Source organism: Musa acuminata, chromosome BXJ3-5 (genome assembly GCF_036884655.1).
Source record: "Musa acuminata AAA Group cultivar baxijiao chromosome BXJ3-5, Cavendish_Baxijiao_AAA, whole genome shotgun sequence".
NCBI classification, from domain to species: domain Eukaryota; kingdom Viridiplantae; phylum Streptophyta; class Magnoliopsida; order Zingiberales; family Musaceae; genus Musa; species Musa acuminata.
This window is the reverse complement of record NC_088353.1, coordinates 29,121,569-29,138,119: the sequence shown is the minus strand read 5'-3', so window position 1 is coordinate 29,138,119 and position 16,551 is coordinate 29,121,569. Positions and strand designations below refer to the sequence as shown.

The 16,551-nt window shown below is 35.8% G+C and overlaps 1 protein-coding gene across 7 annotated transcripts in view; it reads right to left on the bottom strand.

Annotated features, from left to right (window-relative positions):
- Positions 1–1,557: 1,557 nt before the first annotated feature.
- LOC103974398 (uncharacterized) overlaps positions 1,558–16,551 on the bottom strand; it is a 34,176-nt gene continuing 19,182 nt past the window's right edge. For 3 of the 7 annotated variants that reach the window (XM_065152696.1, XM_018821818.2, XM_065152697.1), the window contains exons 10-16: positions 15,482–15,565; positions 10,042–10,295; positions 8,657–8,779; positions 7,512–7,584; positions 3,425–3,510; positions 3,251–3,335; positions 1,609–2,019 (exon numbers count right to left, since the gene is read on the bottom strand). In XM_065152696.1, coding sequence (XP_065008768.1) covers positions 2,011–2,019; positions 3,251–3,335; positions 3,425–3,510; positions 7,512–7,584; positions 8,657–8,779; positions 10,042–10,295; positions 15,482–15,565 — 714 coding nt within the window. In that variant the 3' untranslated portion in view covers positions 1,609–2,010. Of the gene's footprint in view, positions 2,020–3,250; positions 3,336–3,424; positions 3,511–7,511; positions 7,585–8,656; positions 8,780–10,041; positions 10,296–15,481; positions 15,566–16,551 lie in introns of all 7 variants that reach the window. The other 4 variants (XR_010496825.1, XR_010496824.1, XR_010496826.1 and 1 more) reach the window with 4 other exon arrangements.

The window sequence follows — 16,551 nt, the reverse complement described above, 5'->3', positions numbered from 1 at the left end:
AATGAATAAATTACTTTTATGAAATTCCATCAGATTATTTAGTTGTGTTTTTTATCCTCATACTAGATTAGATGGCTTAAGCAATTATTTAATCACTTTGAAAGTTTAGGAGTAGATACTGATCTTGGTAATAAAATTAGAGATATTAAAAAATTAGTCATTAACTTATATGATCATTATAGTGCTTATTGTAATAGACAACATGGTACCTTTCATACTTCTCCATTTATGGATCAAGCTAGCGGAGGTAGTAAAATATGTAAGGGAGAATAACTATTATTATAAAGATAAAAAGAATCAAGGAGATCAACAGCCTCAAACTTCGAACTTGATACTTATCTAATAATTTATTTTGAGTTTGGTTACAGTTCTACGGATATAAAGTTTTCTATTTTGGAATTATGAGTGTGATACACAATAATATTTTTAATCTTGATGATAATCTCGAGGCAAATTTTAATGACTATAATATTGACGATAGTTGTTAAGTAAGCCTTATGCTTGGTAGGATAGATCTTAGATGAAGCTCAAGCATATATATAGAGGATTGGAGAAAGGTGACGAAATGAAAATAAGTGATCATCCAGGAAGATAATAATCTCACCTTCAAAGTATCAACCAAAGGCACGAGCAGATCGACATCAAAAGTGATTAAACCATTACTGGGTTTTTCTCAATTCCTTCAGTCGAATTAGTGGACAGTGATGTCGTTTTAGTCTGTACGATGCAGATTGCAGAAGATGAGATTTGGATTGATTTTTAGCAATTTTCCCAAGCTACAACTTCATGGCCATTTAATATTTCTAACCTGATTAAAAAAGATCAAAATATGGGGTTGGAAGGACTTTTAAAGTTCTTAGTTGAAGGTCTTGGTTGAATTGAATGTTAGATTGAAAGAAAAAAGTTGTGTCAATTGTTTGGTAATATGAAAATAGAGGTTCAGCAGATAGGAGTCGAATCAACCTTATATAGGGTTTCTTATATTCTGATATCTGTTCGAGTGAAGTCAATATTATAAAGGTTTGGTAGGCCACTGTAGCTAATGATCGGTCCTTGCCATTAATTTGCTGGACTTTATTATTCTGCAAATCAAAGGGTTATGGCCCAATGAAGCACTCAACCAGCTATCTGGCTTTTCAGCTTTTACCTATGCTTGTTCTTCGCCATAAGCAGGATATAATAAATTGTGGCCTCTTTTGGCTAAGGGAGATGTAGTGCTAAGTTAAGCACATGAAACCACACGAATGAGTTACTTGTTAATCATACCAATCATCCCTCGACTTCATGCAATCGAACTTGAGATGTCTTCAATGAACGTAGTGTCTCCCATTCAGGTGAAGGAAATGTCGGTGGTTCATCCAACTCAAAATTTTCAAGGATCAGAAACTACTATTAGTGCCTATTTCATGTAGTTTCATTGCTTGTTCCAAGTAAAACGAGTTAATAAACATCAGCTTTGAAGGCTGATCGTTTTACGTCATCAGGAATACATTACCACAAACATCAGTCACTAAATCAGACGCGTGGCATATGTTTGTTATTCGTTCACAACATATCTAGAACACAAGCACTGGTTGTATTTATACAGCTCATAGAACGCAAACAACAGCATAGCAACTCGGGGGACCTTATTCACATTTCTAATGAGAAATACTGGCACGACTTGGGTTATTACCTCCGTAAATGAACAATAGAACTATCAGTGATACACCCATGTGCTTCACGATGAAACCAACAAAGGGAAATCAAACAAAGAACTACCATCATTTTGTGACAAGAAGGAACTAGTTCACAGTATATGCTAACCACTGAGAAAGAAAAACATATCCTGAAGAAAAAAAACTTAAAGCATAATACTATTCATAGAAATAAAAACTCTATCAAAACTAAGCATCAATTTAATCTTTGAATCTGTTTACCTGAAAATATCCACTATGATTCAGTATTTATTGATATCTTTGATCTTCATCAGTAGTTTCTACAAGTTGCTTCCATGGTCACATTCATCTGTCAGTGTAGCTGCCAAAAAAAACATATCCTAGAGGTAAAAGAAAATTCAGAAAAGAATGAAATACTATACTGAAAAAGATTGCTGATTAATGCTTTTTGAGTTGCATGTTTTACTATCTGAATAATATTTGTAATAGTATGCCTAAATGGATGTGAAATGCTAGAGTGCCTAAATGGATGAGAAAATGCAAGAGTGAATAAATGGGATGAAAAACTATAACAAGCATAAATGATTTCTTTCACTCTAGGTACAATAAGTGCCAGAGATGCTAAATTCATTCAGACCAATGTAAAATACTTCACATGAATAACATAATGCCAGAAGTTTGGTTTTCATTAACTAGCATGTCTGGGAACTCTATGCATCTACCACTTGCTTAACCAGCCCTTTGTTCAATGATTTTCTGTATAAAAATTTTGCTCCCACCAATGATTTTAGCAACCGTCTTGAGACTCAGCCTTCAATCTTTACAAAACTTTAAATCACATTTCTCAACTAAAATAACATAAAAATTTAAAGCACATGAGATGGACACTCAAAAATGGAAATCTGTGAAGGTTCCCAACCTGGAAAATGGCTCAAATTTACAACAGTAATAGAGAAAGCTAAAGAAAAATGTGCATAGATGTACGAACCAGAGTAAAAATTTCTTAGCATAGCATTTTAATGTTATCAACTTATTAAGACAAACATTAGCTATATCTTATTATTATTAGAGAAAAGATAGGTGCAAGGGGGAACAGAAAAAAAAATGTAGTGCAGAATTCTATGAAACTAGAGTAGGAATATTTATTATTTGAGACTGCCATTAGAATTTCTGGAGTTGACCAATGTACTTCTGTGGATTAATTAGTTATATAGACCCTCAGTACATAGAAATAATGGGACTGTAGAGCATTTTTTAAATCCAGAAATAGTCAAAGAATTGGTGAATCTGCTATCTACTTGAGCAAGTAATGACACCTTTTGTAATGCCAAATCAAAACACAGTGATCCGTATATGGAACAGTTGGAAAGAAGTTCTATGTTGTTGGCAGAGTTTCGGTATTAAACAAGGATTTCAAATCAGGTTGACTATAGCGTAAGATGTGGTTAACTGTGGTTTTAAGATCGTGCTCTTAGGCTCAGCTGACAAAATGACACATCAGAGAGCATTTATTCAATCAACAAAAAATTAGATGTGTAAGGGTACTATGCAACTACTTATGCATAACCTTCAAAAGAATAGCATACAATTACCTCAAGATATTGGTGAAGGCTACTTGAAGCATGGATATGCCCAGTGTTCAAATATGACTGTGCATATTCATCAATCCTGTCTAGCCTGAATTTTTTTTATAAATCCAATTTGCATGAGCATGAAGTCATGAATGTACTAAATAATAAAAGTAGAACTTTCTAGAAAGCATTTACCTGTATACATAATTTACCATGATGCCTCCACTTTGTTCAATGCCCTTGTCTGAACTATCTGCCATCCAGTTTAACCTTTCAATCATCTATAACAACCGTTGACAAGCATTGAGTTCCTCAAAAAATGCATTAATGAAGTGGATAACATGTTTAGATACTTCAAATAATTTTGGTCTCAAATGGAATGAAGCTATTACAATGATTGTCTAGGGTTACAACATAAAAGCAACAAATTTATTTAGAAACTATATAGTCATAAGACACATTAAAAATTTCGACAAATAATGATAGTACTTGCTCTTCAGAACATCAATAACTGCCATTGTGCTTATCTTGGACTATTATTTCATTGATAATGGTATGATTTTCTTTGTTCAGTATTTCAGCAGGATTCAATATTTCATACTCTAGAAATTTTACTAACCATGTCAAGTAAGCGCAACAAAATTGAAATATAGGAGAAATTTGCATGGCAACTGATAAAAAGGGATAAATTACAAGGACAGGCCATGCTTCCAGAATTTTGAGGGTAAAAGCTTCTTTTTTTTTTGTCCGTGCCCAAAAATGAACAGGGGACCTCTAGTGTATGAGTAGCATGATAACTAATTATACCATCTGACAAAGTTTTAAGATACCTAATACAACCCTCTTTATTCTGAGCTTGGCATTGACTGTGAAAAGAGTTTAACAATAAATATGAATGAGTGGAGTAGCTACTTAGATCCCCTTGTCCATTCAAGAAAGGACTTTGTGTGTACTAATATATGCTTCAAGCAATTAACATGGATCAAAAGAAGTGGCAGAAAATATTGAGTATTTATAAAGAACTAAAAGTCTGTTCCATGATTTCCATCTATCCTAAATGATTTTCTTCTTCTTCTTTGTCTTTTTTTTTTTTTTTTTGGTGAAGCAAAGAATAGGCCAAAGCCTATTCAATTCTAAATGTTGGCACAACTTCATATTTCATTCATTCATTAATTGGTTAATTCCTCAAAACTCCAACTCATTCTTTCATTTAGCAGAGTTGCAGTACATGTTTCCTGAGGCAAGGAGTTTCAGAAGATGTTACAGCATACATCTTAATATTTGAACACCGAGGTCATACTGGTTACCTATGCCTACTTAGCTACAAGATTCTCTTATTATTTAAAGTGCTATATCTATGTATATACAGGTCTCATCCAACCCTAGCAAAATATGATATTTTTCTATTCACATCATACTAGTTAAGGCCACCTTTGGTTAACTAATTGGATAAATCATTCAATTATCAGCAAATATAATATTTCTACTGAAGATCCTTGCAAATTTCTCTCTCATAAGTCAACATTGGTAATTTGGAGAATGAGTATCCTTTACATACAAAGGTTTAGCCATAATAGCTGCATCTTCTGATAATGTTATTCTATCATAATCCTACTCCAGGAATGAAATAATAATTGCACATATAGAGTATGACTCAACAGCATACAAAAAACAAATCTTCCAAAGTCTACAATGGATTTATGTTTTGGTTGAAATAGAACATTTTCCACTGAAATTTTTCATTCCAATGCACCACTAGCGCATGAAACATAATAATAAGATGATTAACATGGATATTAAATCTTAACCAAATTGCGACAAGCCAACTTCTAATAGACATAAAAGGCTCACGGTTTTCCACCCATGCCACCAGCATGCCACATTATTTCAAGAAAAGAGGAACAAAGGATCAACACACAATGATAAGTTATATTTTAAAGATATTGCTCATGAAAAGGTGAAATTAAACTTGAGTTTTGTGGATACATTTGAAGAAGTTATGGAAAAGTTTGTAAATTGAGATATTTTTGGAGGGGTGAAACTAGTGTGCAGGGATCTGTCTTCATCTTGTTGGAATGAAATAGCTCTACTTCCATGTGTGGAGATGATATATCTCATGAGACAAAAAAAAAGGGAAGAAAAAGGGGTGGCATGGCTGTTGCATGATATGGGAGGACTTATAGGGAAAGGCTAGAGGGGCAGTGTGGAGAGTGGCATGAGTCAGGTAGAGGCATTTAGACTGCCTTTGAGAACACATTTGTATTATAAATATGCATTTAGAGAAAGGGGCTTAAATAAATGTATAGTTGTGAAATGCTTTGAGTGTTTGGTAAACAATAGATGAAAACTGCATTTTAAATGTGCATTGACATAAGTGTTAGTTGATAAAAATGTATTTCAAAAGTCTATTGAATATTATATGATAATTTTACTCTTTTAATATTTTTAATAATTATTCAAAAATAAATACATATTTTCATTTAAATTAATAAATAAATAAAAATGTATATAATCTTACAAAAATTTCATATGGCCCATTATATAATAAATAAATTAACCATATAAATGAACGTAAAATAATATTTGAAAATAATAAATAAAATTTCAGACTTGTGAGAAAAGAGGCAACGAGAAAAATCAAAAGAATGGATAAGAAGGGTTACAATTTCTATGGTAATTTTATGAATTTAGATAATTCCATAGGGTACTTTGGGAATTTAAAAAATTATATTAGTCCCACAAAAGTTGAAATGCTAATGCGAGGATTTTCAATGCAGTATCCAAACCAAATATAATTTCAACACGCATATCAAATGTGTTCACAAACTCACCCTTAAACAAATGCCAATATTAGTTGGATTCAATATTTTTACCAAAGCTACGTCTCAAAAATCATAATCCATAGTTTGTAGTTTGTACCAAGGTTCGCAATACCGTACTGTACCAGTATTTCGACCTAAGCTCGGTACCGATACGGTACGATGTACCGAGCGGTATACCCAGGTGCACCGCACACTGTAGCACTATTACAGTGTATTGCTACAGTGTACTGGTGCACTGTACTGCTATTATAACAGTGCACTGCAACAGTAAACTTTACTGTTGCCGTGCTACAATATACCGCTACAGTGTATTACAACAGTGCTTTCTACATTGCTACAGTGTCTCTACAGTGTTACAGTGCACTGCTACAGCGGACCGATAGTAGGCAGTCCGCGTACCGTTGGCCTATCGGACCGGTACGTATCGCCCGTACCGAGTGGTACGATTCAGTATGACAAACCTTGATTTGTACTACATGATGTTTATACATTGACACTCCCTAGACCCCACAATGGTAGGAGCTTCGTGCACTAGGTATGCCCCTTTAGTTTGTACTATATGAAGTTTTTACCTTTTTGGCATAATATACAATAATGATAATATTCATCCTAACTTTTGTGACTAGATAGTAAATAGGACCAAATTATTTGTTAGAGAGTAATCGTGTATCACTAGTCTACAATTCTCTTCAGTCTACTCTTTAAGTAGAAAGAAAACCAATAGAGCATTATTACGATACATCAGGTACTAGGGATGGAGAAAGATATTGCTACAACATGAAAAGGTACAATATAACTTGAAGAATAAAATAAGATACAACATGGTGACAACACTCAGCATCATCCAGTTGAAGTCCTAGAGAATAAGTGGAGATATTAATCTTAATAAATGAAAGCAAATAACCAACGAGCATCTGTACCTTATTCATCATGGGAAAAATCATTTAATGAGCAAGGTACAGGAGTTAATAATGGAAGAAGCAAAAATCAATAATATAAGCCTATTGATTATCATCCAATACTTACCAAAATGGAAACAGATGGCAGTTCAAAAATCATTTATCCATCTTATTTAGCATCAAAAAGTTAACATTCAAGAAAAACAAGATCCTAATTAGAAGTATCAACAAAGTATCCTCAGGTATCCCAAATTATCCAATTTATACTACGACACTTGAGCCTGTATCCATAACATGCATAACCCTTAATCTAGGCTCACAATCATAGTGAGATCACTGTCGTATACACAATAACACATTCATCTTAATAATAGATTGCATCTACTTTGTCCAAACTATTCTACACCAATAACAAGCCAAAACATCAAGACTAAGGTCAAGAGGCTCGGACAGAAAAGACAAGACAAAGATAATAAACAAATATGAAATATAAAAAGTAAAAACAAAATATCAAAACATTGAATCCAACTTATCAATAAAGATAAACATGACATGGCATACCGATCCATTTTGCAAATGGAAGTTAGCGACCACATCAAGAGCTTTCCCTCGTTTCTTCTCTTTAAGGATGTACCTACAAGTGATAGCACAAATAATAGTCATAAAAACATAATCAAGATCCTATATGATTTTGATCAAAAACACACAAGATTGGTTCATGGTGTTCCCTATCTCTACAAGAAACTGATATCTATTTTTCCAACAATTAAGGAATATCATTCTTTTACCTATAATAAGCTTAGTTGGGTCTGTTAAATTCATATTTTAAGAAACAAATTTATATCCTTTCAAACATTGTATTTGCTTAGTTTAATAGAAAAAAAAGAAGTTCCAAATATGACATTTTGAGATTGAAAATACTGTTTGTTAGTTAATAGTGAAATCTCAGCACCTCCTAGTAGAAGAAGAAACAAATGGAGATTGATCCCGTTATATCTTGGTATTGCCTAGTCTAACAGAGGAAAAAAATGCAGTTAAGACATTTAAGCTTGAAAATTTTGCTTATTAGTTTCACAGCCAAATCTTGTCACCCACTTGGCAAAGAAGAAAGAAACGGAGATTGATATTAACAATCATGACTACTTAAATAGGTTAAGTAGAGCAAAAATAATGTCATCCATCTTAGTCATGACACATTAGGAACTGAATACATGAAGATTATTTGTTGTTTTGAGCTCACAGGTTGAAAGAAACATTACCAACCAAAGATTTACTGTTAACACATAAAGACAAAAGTCACACTATGAAGATTCATGACCAACAATGTTTAATTTCAACTGTGAAGATCCTGAAATGAACCTGTTATGCATATTGATTTAAGAAAAGTTTCACTAAAAATTTTGTAGTTGTAGAGGGTTCACTTCACACAACTGGGTAACATCATCAGATACTGGGACAAGATTTGACTCTGAATCAGCAATAGTGACATATAAAGTAATGAAATAGTGAAAAGAAAATGAAAGACACTATATTATTATGGACATCATTCTTGGTAATTGCTAAGTGACAAATTGGATTTTCTGATTGGTGCAATATTCTTCAAATTGTTAATATCCAATCATGCTCTTGAATAAGAAAGACAATCAATCCCTTTTAAAGTTTATAAAAATACTTTAAAAAATCATATATTTACTTAATCCACAAACCTTGCACACAAACGAAGTAGAGGGGGTTTTAGTGCTTCACTCAAGATATCAGACTTGTTCCACTCTCTTGATGTCAGTAATTTATACATTATTTCCATAACATCTTTTCCAGAATCGTGTTCCCTGTGACAAAACAGAACCCAGTAATATGATGCTAACGATAACAGATATGGAAGTAGAACAAATAAAGTTCAAATAAAATATGTAGATAATGTGACACCTAACAAGAATCTAAATAACTAGTTAGCATCATAATTTAATGGGCCTTTTTGTTGGCTCATTACCATTCCTTGACATATTTTGGTTATGGCATTTATAATAAGTAGACGAGGGCAGGCCTTGGTATGAAAGTAAGATTGCTCCTTTACGACCTTGGAGACCAAGGTTCGAGTCACAAATATAACCTTTTTAAATATTTAAAGGTAAGGATGCATACATAACTCTCCTTAGATCCCACATTGGCGAGAGCCTCGTGCACTGGGTACATCCTTTTTACTTTATAATAAGTAGATAGCTTAAAAAATTCAACTCAATCCTTCCTCTCCTTGTAACTTCTCTCTTCTTTCTCATTGATATTTGTCCATTTCCTTTACCTTGCCTTGTCACCCTAAATTCTGGTCAACTTTTAACTAAAGAACATGGATAGCATGAATTGTCAGTTTAATTTGTATTAGGTACATATCCAATGTGATAATTTTAAATACTTCTTGGATGAATGGAAAGTATCTGATATCTTATCAATCCATTTATCACAATAGAATTTTAAGGATATTTTTCAAATACTTACTAAGATATTTTTTCGATGTTAATTTTTCAACAAAGATGAAAAATATTAGATGGATAAATGATAAATAGATGGTTTATGTATTATTTGTATTAAGCATTGTATCAAGATAGTTTCATAGATTCTCAACATTTTGCACTATGTAGAGCCCTTCTTTTCTTTTTCTGTGGTATTGGTGTCAAGCCTGGAATCTGTCTCCCCTCTTATCCAAGATACTTCAAGCATATTTTTTCAGTCTTAATGTCCTTGCAGTCTTCTCTCCAGGCTCTTCGGTGACAATGGAGGAGACATTTTCTTCAGTTTGCAACAAGCCTTTAGTTTAAGAGGGATTTGCTATGATTTGTTGGTTACTAAAAGACCAATATTGCAAAGATGTTCAAGGAAATAGGCAAGCTGGTGTTCCTATTAAAAATTTCCATTCTAGGAGGATTTAACATCCTAAGGAGAAAATTCATCATAATACTTTTATCCTATGCTCTACAAAATTCATGTGATGTTGATCGATGTACAGAGCCATAAAGTTAAAGATGTTATCATTTCATCCTCAGGGAGAAGGATGTCATTCCTGAAAATTTTGCTATATTCTTTTATTGCCATGTACCTTGTGTCCATGCACTCTGATTTATCAAACTCAATTTCAGAAGCTGTACCCGACTGCAGCCATTTAAGGTAGCCACTGAGTATCATCTCTTTTTCTTCTGGAAGAAGGAGGTCCTCTATGAAATTTGAACCAGAGCCTTTTTCTGAGAAGTGCTTCATATCCTCAGTCTCCGATTTAGAAAGTTTTATTTGAGAAGCAAACTTTGGAAGAAGCCAGTGCATATATCCAGGAATTGGGCTAAGAGTAGCAAAAATCTTCACATATATTTAACAAGAAATGGAAGTATATTAGTTTCAGCAAGCACAACAAACTGACACGTACCAACAAAATCAAAATAAAATTAAAAAGCTCAAGTGTTCTTATATTGTTTTTTAGATAAAAAAGAACTTATCAGGGACCTAGAAGTTTGTCCTTTTGGTTTCTCTACATAGAAAAGAAATTTCACTCAAGTTTTGGAAAAAAAGTCCACCATGTCGCTTGACATTTATGATAATGCGCATTTGGTTAACTCATCGGATTTTGTCTCAATCAAGACCCACACCCTCCTCTATGTGATGGAAATCAGGCCATATTTTGCACACGTGAAAAGAAAAAGGACCAATCCGAATCATGCACAAAGAAGGAAGATTATTTTACGAGACTATTCTGGAAGCTTTATCTGTTTAAAAGTTGACCATATACAATGTATTGAATCGTCATGATGTGATTTTTATTTTCTTCTTTGTTAGTTACTTTTCTTCTTGTATTTGTGGCCTATATAAAGATATCAAGAATTGTATTGGGATTAGTCTTAGAATGAATAATATTGTTATTTCTCACAAAATATGTGAGTGCTGATTTCTCCTCTTCTTGCCTCAGTCAGCTTGCAATGAAAACCTATGGATCGACCTCTCAACCATGGTTCACCTTATCGGTCTATACCAGTGTATCGATCAACTATCGGTATGATATGTACTGAGCCATACCGAGTGTACAAACATACAGCACATGAGGGCATATTAATATACCACTCGTATCGAGCGATATGCTACGGTACGGCGAACCTTGCACTCAACATCATAAGCCAACTAGAAGGATGTTCAAAGCCCTCCTTGACCATCTTAGTACGTGTTGAACTCTAGAATTTGTTCTTTATTGCATAAATTAATAGTTCTGCAAATCAAATTTTGTTTTCCTCTCTCTTAGTTTTAGCCTTTTTTTATTTATTACCCACCTATCAATTCTCTCATGTTAAGCATCCCCTTTACGGTTGTCCTACACCACTAATGCATATGACTAGGCTTGCCATTATCGCTTCTGGACCAATAGCCATGTCATGACCTATTTTGTTACTAAATTTTCTACACTACTATCTCATACTCATATTTTTTGAAGGTCTCATGGCTCCTCAAGGTCAACACAGTCCCTAACCATACCAGAGTTGGTAGAGAGAAAGAGTAAAGTATCATGTGGTGAGAAGTGGACCGTAGGACACACGTAAAAGTCATTTTCAAATCTTATATAATCTTGCATTAAGATGATGAAGATGATGAGGAAGAACTAGTGTTTCTTGAAGAAGAGGAAGATCTAGGTGAGTTGTAACCACTAGTTGAACCACTTCTTTGTGATGTGAATAATTTTATACATGCTCCTCAGGTGTAGCTCTGATCCAATAGGATACACTTCTCAGCATACATCAAGAGGCTTTCGCTCCATCAAGATGCAGCTTAGCTCTTGGCAAGGATCTCATTTGTCATAGGCCAAGAGGATTTTCCTTGTTAACTCTGTACCTACTGTTATCCCTTTGCACTCTCTTGTCATTACTTGGATGTCGGATTCTATTCTTAACAATATTAATCGTATTATTAGGTATTTTCATTGGACTAAAGTGATCACTCTCGTGGCCTTCATTTGATTTCATAGGAGGTTGTTTCTACTCCTAAGTCTGCTGGGGGCATTATGTATTCATGAGATTCATTTGACTAAATTGGCTTTACATGCTATGTGAATTTTTCAATACTTGAATGAGGATGATAATTTGTGGGTTAAAATGGTAAGAGCTACATATGCGAACATTGATCCTTGGCATATGTCCATAGTGTTTTAGTGTAGTTGGGCTAGAAAATTTTCCTCAAAGCTTTGGAACAATTATGTTTTGGTTCGAAGCATGTTGGTAATGGGTCCACTATAAGGATTTTTTCCGATAGCTGGATTTTTTATCTTCCTCTTGAAATGAAACAGCTTTCTTTAGTGTTAGTTTGAGATCTGAACCTTTTTTTTGTTAATGAGTTGTTTGCTAATGGTGATTGGAATCATTCCAAATTGTCCCAATTGTTAAAATCTTCCCTATCTAATAAGGTTAGTAGGATTGATATTCCACTGACACCCAGCAACAATCCTTGGATTTGGGTTCATGAGAAGCATGGATTAGTAACAGCGAGATCTGTTTTCAGGTTTTTTCAATCCCAAATTTTTGACCCCTCAAATATTTGGGATGGGTAGCAATACTTGGCTTCCTACGATTCCATGCATCAAGGTTTTCTATTGGAACTCACTACATTGCCACCTCCCGACTTTTGAAAGGCTGGCGAAACTGGAAATTTGTGAACATGAAATTTGTGCTTTGTACAATGATATCCCTGAGTCCATTAATCATCTATTCTTTCAGTGAACCTTTGTTGTTAATCTGTGGAACCTTATTGAGGCTCATGTTGACATGCAATTTGAGATGTTTTCTAGATGGTCTCAGGGTGCTTGGATTGAGGAGGGAGAAATGCCTCTTCTTGTGTTGCTGATATGTCAAATTCATTGATTGCTACTGCACTCTGGATTTTACGGAAAGCTTGTAATAATGTTGAGTTTCATGGAGTTAATCCTAAAGCTAGTACTCTATTGTACAAGGTTTTGGCACAATTTTCTGTTGTTGATCAACTATCTTTGTCTGAGGGGCCTGTGAATAGTCCTACTCCTACACTTGTTAGATGGGAAAGAACTAATCAGAAATGGGTCAAGATTAATTGTGATGAATCTTTGCACCATCACTTGGATGGAGGTGATGGTTTTGTGGCAGGAACAGATGATGCCTCTTGTCTTTTTATTGGTTATAGGTACTTCGAGTGTCAGGATGCTTTATATGCTGAAGCAGTGGCTACCATGCAAGAGGGCTTGCGATTGACCCATATAGAGACTGACTCCATGCTTATGGTGGATAACAAGTGATGCAATCCACCATGGAAGATACTGAAATTAATCTGTAACATCTTTTTTTTTTTTTTCGAACTTCTCAAGTATAGAGTCATCCATGTATCCAGAGAAGGAAATATGGATGCTCACTGGCTTCCATTTTATGCCACAACTAACAGATTGTCTGGCCTTGGCTTGTGGAGAGAGGTTGGCATACTTGTGTAAATTTTTTGGTTCACTCAAATGTGAACGGAGATGCAACTTTTCGTTCTAATTAGTAAAGTTTAGTTTTTCTTTCAGGAAAAGAAAATAAGTTTTCGCTCTTCCTTCTAGTTGACACTATCCACCCACTCAGTCTTGTAGCCAATGATATTGTCAAAAGGCTTAGAAGAAACTGTAAAGGAAATTGCACCAAAGCCTTGCCTTCCATGCAAGGTACAATTTAACTTCTAAATTTGGCCAACAGAAAAACATGGAAGACAAGCAAAGCAATGATTTAAAAAGCGCTAGGCGCCAAAGTCCAAAAACGCCCGAGGCGCTAGGCGTTCGCCCAAACGCTCGCCTGAGCAAAGTGAGGCGCTAAAATATAAAAATATATAATATAATTAATAAATATAATTATTTTAAATTTTAAATAAAAATATGCTATTAAATTAAGAAAATCTAAGATACAAAATCACAATGTCACGTTAACAAAAAGTTTCAAATAAATAAAAATTAACAGTATTAAAATCAAAATAATATATTATTAATCTATTAACAGTATTGAAAATTAATCATTTCAAATAAACTTAATAATATTAACAGTATACAGTATACGTATACTGTTAAAAGGAAGTGTAAAGGGGTATTAGCCTGCTGACTGAGAAAAGAGGAAGTGGCAGCGGCGACAACGATAGCGACGACAACGGCAAGCGGCGGGAGCGGGAGCGGCGAGCGGCAGGAGGCGCGAGCGACGACAGCAGCAGCAGGAGCGGGAGCGAGAGAGGCGAGCAACGGGAGGCGCGAGCGGCGACAGCGTTTGCGAGCAACAGCAGCGGGAGCAGGAGCGGCGAGCAGCGAGATCGGGATCGGGATCGGGATCGGGATCGGCAGCGGCGAGGTTTAGGGTTCAGTTGTCACTTATATCAGTTTTAGTTGGTTCGATTGAACCAACTAACCATCATAGACCGAACTAGGCCTAAAATCCTGGTTCGGTCACCTTCGTTAACCTAGGCGCTCGCCCGAAGCGCCTAGTGCCTGGGCTCGGGCGAGCACCCAAGCGGCGCCTGTTTGAAGCGCACCGCCTGGGAGATTAGCGAGGCGCTTGGGCCTCACCTCGCCTCGCCCGAGCGCCTAAGCGAGCGCCCGAGCGCCTTTTTAAATCACTGAAGCAAAGTATCAAAAGTTGCTGAAGACAGCAGTTTAAGAGGTTGCATAATCCAAACAACACTTATTTTTCATACTACTACTACCACAGCCATCTTTCTCTCGTATTTCTTCTCGCTCCTCTCTAACTTCACTACATCCTCTCAACAACTGACATACTTTTATGCAAGGATCATGTACCCATTTTGGCTATCTAATTAGACTGGTGCATACTGGTCAATACCGGTGTAACTTGTGTTGGTACATACTGATGTTTAAGAGAAGAGGAAGAGGCGGTGGAGGAAGAGGAGGAAAGAGGAATGAAGAAGAGGAGATAGTTAGAGGAAGAGGAGGAAGAGGAAGAGAAAAGGCATACCTGAGAAGTGATTAGGGCAAAGGCCATGTGCGGTGAAATTGTGCAGTGAGCTCATGGCAAGCAGAGGTCATTGTGTGCGGTAAGGTTGCAGCCCACGTGAGAGTGGAGGTTGGTTGCAATGAGAAGCGGCGGTCGCAGATGTGTGAGAAACGAAGGCAGCTTGCGTGAGAAACGGAGGCTGCGTGCATGAGAACTGAGAAGTGATTAGGGTTAGGAAAATTTCCCTTTTAGATGGGCAAACCAAACTGAGGGTGGTCTGCGTACCAGTTGATGCCCGAACAAGTATGTACCGCCCGTTTCGGGCATCAACCAACTAAACATCATTCATTGCTTTTATGATACTTTGAGTTTTAACCATTAGACATGGTAGAAACTGAAGTTCTAAAACAAAGTAAGCTTCAGCTTCAATGGAATGGAATGTAAAAGGCATTTAAGAATATGCAAAGCATTATTACACGTGTCAGAAAGTGAAGAATGGGGCCGTCAATTCTTCAGGGTCTAGATTTTAAGATCTTATAGCTTCCTAAGAAAGCTGCAGAGAATAAGAGCACTTACTGAAATATGTGGCATATCTCTTCTTAGTAGATGGATCACCCGTTTGATAAGAAACTTCCCTAGATTGATTCCTGATAAACCTGGCTGCCAATCATCAAAAGTATTCAACTTTGTGACATGGATTGGTAAAGGATAAATGGCATGGCAAATTTATATAACACCTCAAGGGAAATTATAACAAGATAAAGCTTAATGTGTAGCCTACAAACAAAAACTGATGGTATAATAGCCAAAAGATATGTCAATTGCAACAAACAATAAGGTTAAAAGAAAGTGAATGCATATAGAGTACAAATTGCTTCAATCAATTCAATGCATTAAATACCAAGGTTCACAATTTGGGTCCATACTAGTGTACCGAGCCCTACTTAGGACAGTACATACTGAAGCATACCGACGATACACCCAAAAAGAGCTGAAAAACCTCCAAAAATACCGAGGTGTACCGACCAGTATGTCTCGGTAACAATCGAAATCCAGGGTATACCAACCGATACACCTCAGTAACGATCGAAATCCGGGGTGTACCGATTAGTACGCCTCGGTAACGGTCAGATTTCAACTATTACCGCCTAATATAGACCTTGTATCTCCCGATATGGGGTCAAAACACTGGTACCGCCCAATAGAGGGCGGTCCACGTATCGATATCCTCTAAGACCGATATGTACCACTCGTATCGAATTGTCATGGACAAAATTATAAACGGGGTGTTTGATGTAATGCTTATGTATGTCCGTATCTTTCGGTTTTGTTTATGCTTTGCACAGCATATAAAGGGCTGGTAGTAGGCTTAGCAGCCCCATTTTCTTTAGTTTTAGTGGTCGTCCTAGGCTTGCAAACAAAGGTTGTGTCATGTGAGCACTTGTGAGGATTTTAGTCTGTAGTGGATTATTTTGGACCCTTTGTTGTGCAATCATTCAGAGTTTGTAAAGTCTGTTTGTAATTTGCATTGGCTATGAAGTGTTTACTGAAATGATTGCTTGTGGATCCGAGTGAGATGCTTTCTCTAACCCGTTTACTCTTTTGTAGGGCCTAAGAGATCATAGGAGGTTTCAGGAAGGCTGACC